The sequence below is a fragment of the Cynocephalus volans genome, chromosome 3 (genome assembly GCF_027409185.1).
Source record: "Cynocephalus volans isolate mCynVol1 chromosome 3, mCynVol1.pri, whole genome shotgun sequence".
NCBI lineage: Eukaryota > Metazoa > Chordata > Mammalia > Dermoptera > Cynocephalidae > Cynocephalus > Cynocephalus volans.
Genome location: NC_084462.1, coordinates 13,166,045 through 13,174,059, shown reverse-complemented (window position 1 = coordinate 13,174,059; position 8,015 = coordinate 13,166,045). Strand labels below are relative to the sequence as shown.

General features: G+C 46.0%; 1 protein-coding gene across 1 annotated transcript; it reads right to left on the bottom strand.

Annotated features, from left to right (window-relative positions):
• Positions 1–270: 270 nt before the first annotated feature.
• LOC134372255 (zinc finger protein 530-like) lies at positions 271–7,389 on the bottom strand. Its single transcript, XM_063089618.1, has 3 exons — positions 7,162–7,389; positions 4,064–4,190; positions 271–2,853 (listed from the first exon to the last, which is right to left on the bottom strand). The coding sequence occupies exons 1-3, from the start codon at positions 7,240–7,242 to the stop codon at positions 1,433–1,435; spliced, it is 1,629 nt and encodes a 542-aa protein (XP_062945688.1). The 5' UTR covers positions 7,243–7,389; the 3' UTR covers positions 271–1,432.
• Positions 7,390–8,015: the final 626 nt, after the last annotated feature.

Genomic DNA, 8,015 nt, shown 5'->3' with positions numbered 1-8,015 from the left:
CTTGAGGTTATCAAAGCTACTGTATCAGTATAGTGGAAATACAACAGTGCGCTACTGGTGACTCTTCCCTACTCCATGTTCAATGGCATCATGTCAGCAGTTTCAAATTGGCTAGGTGAGGTTATTTACACCAAAAAAAAAAAAAAAAAAAGCACACATTACAAACTAGAGCTTGATTTATTATATTATTGAAAGTCTAAATTTAGACAAATGATGCAGAATGTTAATAATTCTGTTGAAACTTAACAGTATATACTATAGGTGGCCATTACGATGTGCATACCAGAAAAAAGTATTGAAGAGAAATGAGGAAATATTATTACAGTATTCAAAAGCAAACAAATCACTTACATCCTTCAGTAAATAAAATTCCAACATACGAGTTTCTTATTCCATTGTCTCTACTTATTACTGAAAAGAAACTAGTAAATATTCATAAAATATCAAATGAGCCAAATAGGCATTTTACTTAAGATATACAGGTGGGAAATCATTTAGCCAAATGTATACTTACAATATATGCTCAACATACGGTTCAAAGTACTTCATTAAAAAATACATATATACGTTCAACGTGATGAATCCAGTTTTTCCCGAGCCCACAGAACTCCAGCATCCAGGCCAAAAACTGGGACCTGATGTCTTTCCTTGGATGTCTTGGCAGCAGAGCAAACTAGGCAAAATCTGGAGTGAGTGATATACTCTGTCATCATCTTGTCTCCTCTGAGGCACACAAAGTTTGGATCCCCACAAAAGTTGTTCAGCCCTTCAAGTTGGCAGAGGTCTATTATGCTTTCCAACTACTCCACAGTGAATAAAACTTCCAAAATTAAAGTTACTGAAACAAAAGGGCATTATTATTGCACAAACCAGTGCAATGTGCTATAGGTAGTTCCTGGTATGATGACTTGGAAGCTGAGAAAACATTATAAGCACCACCCGAGACCAACAATATCCCCCAAAAAGGTAGTTCTTCTCTGTAATCCAACAGGAGAACTCATATCAGGTCCTCTGGGCCAAAACTGAGCTAGGTCAACCCTCTAACTAATAAGAGAGAAGAGAATAAAAGCCTCATAAACACTCAGGCTATTAATAGTTTCCTCTAAAAAATGAAAGAGGACTGTTTCCCTGAGCACACTTGGGTGGTGACTGATGTATACATACGATGGGGATCTGCAAAGTGGCACAATTGAGATAGCTACGGTCACAGAAGAAGCAGTGACACAAGCTCTGGGCAGGTCTGGAAAGTGTACCATAGCTACACATGGTTCCCATATACCTGAAAATATAGAAAATTCATGGATGTTCAGATATATTTATATGAGATTCAATCCAGTCAGAAGGCTCCTCAATAAGACTCTTCCTCCATGTTCATTATGCTGGGTATTAATAAATCATATTTTCTGCATATCTAAGCCCCATCTCCTATGTATTAAATGAGATGAGATTTGTGGCTAATAAGTTTCCCACAGTCACTACAGACAACCTCTCCTGTGTGGAGGCCAGAGGTTTCTCTAAACGATTTTCCACACCCACCACACTCAAAAGGCCTTTTTCCAGTGTGAACTGTCTGGTGTCGAATGAGGTGGGTTTTGCGGCTAAAGGATTTGTCACATTCACTGCACTCAAATGGCCTTATTCCAGTGTGAACTGTCTGGTGTTGAATGAGAGAGGGTTTGTGGCTAAAAGATTTGCCACATTCACTGCACTCAAAAGGTTTTTCTCCAGTGTGAACTCCCCGATGGTGAAAAAGCCCAGACCTTTGTATGAAGGATTTCCCACATTCACTGCATTCATAAGGTCTTTCATTTGAGTGAACTCTCTGGTGTTGAATGAGGTAGGGCTTACGACTAAAGGATTTGTCACATTCACTGCATTCATAAGGCCTTGCTCTAGAGTGAGACCTCCTGTGCTGAGAGAGGGTAGAGCTTTGGCTAAATGATTTCCCACATTCACTGCACACATAAGGCCTTGCTCCAGTGTGAACTCTTTGGTGTTGAATGAGGACAGATTTGTGGCTAAATGATTTCCCACATTCGCTGCACTCATAAGGCCTTTCTCCAGTGTGAACTGTCTGGTGTTGAATGAGAACAGATTTCTGGCTAAAAGATTTCCCACATTCATTACACTTGTAAGGCTTTGCTCCAGTGTGAACTCTTTGGTGTCGAATGAGGAAAGATTTCCTGCTGAAAGATTTCTCACATTCATTGCACTCATAAAGCTTTGCTCTAGTGTGAGCCCTCCTGTGTCGAAAGAGCCCAGAACTTTGGCTAAAAGATTTCCCACATTCATTGCACTTGTAAGGGCTTTCTCCAGTGTGAACTGTCTGGTGTTGAACAAGGACAGATTTGTGGCTAAAAGATTTCCCACATTCGCTGCACTTGTAAGGCTTTGCTTCACTGTGAACTTTCCAGTGCTGAATGCTGCTGTGTGGCTTCTCACTGTTGAGGGTGGCCTGGTGCTGAAGAAGGCCTGAGGTGGCTGGAGAGTCCTTCCCAATCTCTGCACAGATGAAGGGCTTCCCTGATGAATGAAATCTGCAGCTTCTCACAAATGAGGCCTGGTCCACATTCCTTTTGAAAAGATTCTCTCCAATATCATGCTTGTGGAGCTGGTGAAAGTTTGTACTCAACCACATTCCACTGAATGGCCCACCCAAACATGCTTTCTTCTCAGAAGATATTTCTTGGAGCTCAGCCAGGTGTAAAATTTCTTTCAGGACTGGGACACACATAGAACAGAGGAGAGTGTCCTGGGGTGATAGACCTGCTTTTGCAGTCCTGACCTGGGACGCTCCTACAGAAATGCACTGCTCAGACGATGTCTCCTCATCCCTTGCTCCAGTCCAACAACCTAAAAGAAGAGAAATGCTGATGAAGTGGAGGTTGATTATGGTGGGAGCAGAGTTTCATCAAAAATGTGTCAGACATACCAAAAAATTAGTCCATGGGAATGGATCAGGAAATGAAAGCTGATGGTAATTTGAAGAAAGGGCCTCTAAAGATCACAGAACAGGAAAGGCCATATGTGATGAAAGACACAAACATGAGGTGCACTTCAGAGAGGACAGGAAGGGTCTCTGACTCACTTCTCAGCCAACAGTCTTCAGCAGGACCTTGCCTTGGTGAAGAGTCCCAGTAAAAACCCATGAGAACCCAGTACCTGTTGTTTAAGGATTACTTAGTGATATGTGTATACCTCACAACACATTATGTATGGGTCACTGTCAGAGAACATTGTAGAAGGTGCACTGGAGAGGATCAAGTGACCCATAGAGGCCAGAAAGGTGAGAGCAACTAGAGGTTGGAAGTCACAGATGAAATGGCAAGTCATGAAAGAGTCAAGCATGAGGAAAAAAGGTAAAAATCAGGTATATCCTGTGGTGTTTGAACCCAAACATGAGGACAGACAAGGTTCACGGTATGATTAGAAAACAGCCCTTATGTCATTCCTTCCCTTAGTTGGCCCTCACCAGGGCCATCCCCCAATCCCAGCAAAGCAACTACACGGGACCTCCATGATGCAAGTCCTAAGGGAAAGACCCAAAAGGTGAGCAGCCAACACTGGCCAAGAGCAAGAGCCAAGGCAAACAACAGAAGGAAAAAAACAAACAATAAAATCTTGAATGAGGTTCATTTCAGAAAGGCCTATAGACTACACAAGTACTACCTATGACACTACCCACAATCCCTGACAAAGACAGGCACGAGAAAATGTTAGCTAGAGGAAAAAGGATACAACCTGGTGCACAGAGGTCCCATGGATCTGGATGCAATCATCCTGCGAAGAGAGGGCAAGGACGGATCCATGGAGCCGACTGCAAGACTCCTGACTTCCCAGACCTTCCCTGCATGCCTAGAGGCAGCAGGTGTTAGGGCTAGTTGGAGAGTGCATTGCTGGGGGTGGCCCACAGAGCTTGGAACTGTCTCCCATGGTAAATATGCCAAGAATGTGGGGAAGTTAGGAACACCCATTGTCGGCAGTGGAAAGAACAGAGCTGCCTCTGTGATAGGGGGAAAGACAGGGACAGCAAAGGACACTGTAAAAAATATGATGCCCTTACCCAGGGATGCTATAAGTGCAAAGTTCTCCAGCATCACGTTGCAGTACAAGAGCCTCTGCGCTTCATCTAAGAGCTTCCACTCTTCCTGGGAGAAGTAAATGGCCACGTCCTCAAAGGTCACAGTACCCTGCCATGATGAGAACAATTCATTCCATGATCAGTTTTTCTCCTAAAACACCAAGTTTATCCACTCACTCCATCCCCTGCTGACTTTCCTCCCCATATCCCCACCTCGTAGGAGATAATAGACCCTGATACCACTAATGCCCCCTCTCTTTTCATGGTCCTACTGGTCCCTGTGTCCTCCCACAGCAACAATAGGCAGGTGGGAAAATACCTAAGCTCTGAGACAGGCATGCCAGGAAGCAACTCTCCCCCCTTGTCAGACAATTCACCTGGAATCCACCAGTTCATGCCTCCCAGAAACAACCAAGAGTCTAGGCTAACTTTTCACCCTTATGTCCTCAATGTCTGGATCCTTGGGCCATAAGTGCACACTCCCTGGCCACAGGCAATTTACTTTTTCTACTGTACCTGTCTCACACAGCTGCACTCCCACAGCCTCCTTCACCCTCATCTCATACCACAGTCATCTTCTTGGCCATCCTACATGTTACTGAATGAAGGTATTACAGAAAGTGCATGTAAATTCAAACAGGATTCCGTACTACCCAGACTTCTGATGATCCCAACAGCCAGAGGGCTAGAAACTTGCCAAATCCTGCTCTGAAGGCCTCCCTGCCTCTGCTCTTTGTTTCAGCCTCAGCCACTAAAAACCACCTGTGGATCTCATATACTCATGGTACTTTCCAACTTGTGCTGCACTCACCAGTAACTGTCTTCCTCTCCTCCTAACCCACACTTGAAATCCAGCACACACACCCCCACACCCCACCCCTTACTGGCCAGCTGCAAAACAAACAAACAAAAATGCCCAAGAGGCCCTCCACCCAAGTCCAGTGACCACTCCCAGATGATCACTTGTGCCCCTACACTTAATACACCTGACTCACTGAAACTCCACAGTCACACCAAAGTCATGATAAAATCCTGGTGAGTCCATGGAGCAGTAAGTAAGCACTGGTCCTGGTTAGTGTCTTCTTGTCTAAATAACTCCCAGGCCTTCCCATTCAACTCATGTTCACCTATCTTTCAGAAGCCTTGGTCACCTGCCAGGTCGTCCACTCTCCCACACTGTTCCCATGACCACTTCCCTCCCTCATATGTGTTTGTGATGTCCACTGCACCCACCAAGGTACCCAAGGACAAGACCCAATTGTGGCCCTCATTCCTCCCCTTCCAGACCTGACCAGGATTCCTTCTACAAAATATGACCCATGCTGATAATGAGAGTTAGACTCTCATAATGGGATTAGTGCACTTAAGACAGGGAAAAGAGTTCTCTTCTTCTTTCTACACACTCACAACCAGAAAAAACCATATGAGAACAAGAAGACAGCAGTTGCAAGCAAGAAAGAGAGCTCTCCCCAGAAACTGAATCTGATGACATCTTGATCTTGGACTTCCCAGCTCTAGAACTTTGAGAAACAAATTTTTGTTGTTTAAACCACCAGTCTATGCCCTTTATTTATCAGCTTAAGCTGACTAAGACTCACAGCTCCAACCTGGTCCACATACTATCCCCCACCGGTTATAGATGTCTCTACCCTGTACTTCCTCTCCAGAGTCTCAAACCTGTGTGTTTACCTGACCAGTTGATACCTCTACATATTTATTCTGTGAAACATCTCTCACCCTTAACAAGGCCAAAAAAATTTCTGATATCCTGAATGAAAATTAATTCTACTATCTATCTTTCCCATCCCAGTTGATGGAGCTTCTATACTTCCTGCTGCTAAACCCCAAATCCTTGCAGCCTCCCCTTTTTCTCTCTCACCCTCAAAATCAGAAAACCAGAGAAAACCTACTAAAAGAAACAATCCATAATCCATCCATTTCTACCACCTCCACGGCCACCATGCTGGTCCCCACCATCAACACTCACCAGGACTGCTGCAGTCGTCTCTTCCCTGGTCTTGTTACCACCTCCCTCACACCCAGTCTGTTCTCCTTGCTCAGCCACAGAAAGCCTAATGAGACCTGAGTCAGATCACTTCCTTCATCTGCTCCAAACCTCTCATTGCTTCCATCATCTCTAAAATTTACACCCAACATCTGAGAGAACAATTTAAGGTCTGATCTTGTACAACTGCTCTCTGTTGCCATGAGAAAGAAAGGAGACAAGGTTCCCTGAACCACTACAGCCCCTTCTCCAAGCATCTGCAAACATTTCTACCTGTACCTGGGACAAACTTCCACATCTCATTCCATTCTCTGCCACTCTATATAACCATCAGCCTAAACTCAGGGCCCTGGGCTTAGGATCTGTTCAGCGTCCCTAATCAAATCCTGGAAGAGTGGCAGGTGAAGAGTCCCAGTACACCATAGTCCCAGAGATCACCTGGCTGGAATCAGGATCAGGCAGGTTCTGGATATCCTACATTCACCCTTGCAATGTCTGTAAGCACTTCTGTACTAGTGGCAATCTCTGGAAGGAGGGAAGTACTGAGAGTGAGGTGACCCCCATGGGCTCCAGGCACCCCTGGTCCCCTGCCCAGCCCTGGAGCCAGGTGACCTGAGATGACTTCATTATCTCTTACTCTCAGTCCTTGTTATTTTACCAGCTATGTGACCCTGTAATAGTAATTCCTGTGTGCCTTTAATCAACATCCCCCTTTCAGTCCGTTACTGAAAGCTGCTTTTGTAAAACCTTTAAAAGCCTAATTCGGTCCGTGTCCCTGTTCTGTTCACAACTCTATGGCTTCCAGTGTTCTGAAAAAATGGTAGTGGGCCAATCAAGGCGCCACTCTGCCTCAGATTCTCTGTTCCCTGCACACATAAGGCAGACCCTCCTGGTTTGCCAAAGGCTCCTGGTTCAGTCGCTCCTCCAAGCCTTTGCACGCGCCCTCCCCTCTGCCAGTAACGGTCTCGCACTCTCGACTATACCGGGTGCCAGAAATGGGGACCCCAACCGCGATCGCCTCACTGTTCTGAACACAGGCGTCTGGGCTGCAGCTACGTGAGCAGCAGACACTCACCGGGGCTTTATGGTTCGGTGGGGCTGAAAGTGGGGAAGGCCCGGAGGACGCAGCATTTACCAGAGCCCCGTCCGATTCCATCCGACTCTGGTCAGAGCGGGGCCGGGAGCGGCGGGCTCTTTCTCGGTCCTGTCGCGGGTTACCGTGGACGGCGTCGCCGAACCTCAGACCCTTCTCTGTGCAGTGTGACAACGACTCCTCCCGACACTTCTCGGTTCCCAACCAGCACCAATGGGCAAACCTATGGCAGGCAAATTGCAGCATATAGGGGGACACCGGATGTCCCGCCCCCCGAAGCGGTTCGACGTATGTAAATACTTCTCTCCTGAGCTTTCATTGGCTCAACGCCCAGGGCGCCTGGCGCAGAGTCCTCTGGGTAATGGAGTTCCCACAACTGCATGAGTCAGGCAAAGGGCGACCCTCTCCTGAACCTCCAAGGGAAAAGGCCAAGGGGCACTGCGAGGGGGGGGGGTCTCTGAAAAGTGGCGTCGCCACCGTCACAAAGCGTGGGAGGGGCTTCGCTCTTTTTAAAGAGCTGAACTCAGACTTATGGTGAGTATTGTCTTCAACTGATTTCCTACGTATTCACGCACTTATTTCAGGCTCTTTGAAATGCACGTATTCAGATACTGTTACTTCAGGTATCGGAGGTACCAGGTATCAAAGATATTATTTCAGACTCTCCCAGTGACTATAAATCCAGAGGGACCAATCGGTCATTCCATGGAGTCATTCAGACACAAAATGTGTCCTCTTTTAGCGGGAATCCAATAAACATGATCTTTTTTCTTTTCAAACGCATATAGTCTAGAACGTTAGGCTATGAGAGTTTCACTATGCTCGGTCAGGGACAA

Coding starts and splice junctions, on each gene's coding strand:
- LOC134372255 (XM_063089618.1), bottom strand. CDS start 7,242: ATGGAATCGGACGGGGCTCTGGTAAATGCTGCGTCCTCCGGGCCTTCC. Junction 4,191..7,161: donor CACCGAACCATAAAGCCCCG/GTGAGTGTCTGC, acceptor TCATCATGGCAG/GGTACTGTGACCTTTGAGGA. Junction 2,854..4,063: donor TGCACTTATAGCATCCCTGG/GTAAGGGCATCA, acceptor CTCTTCTTTTAG/GTTGTTGGACTGGAGCAAGG.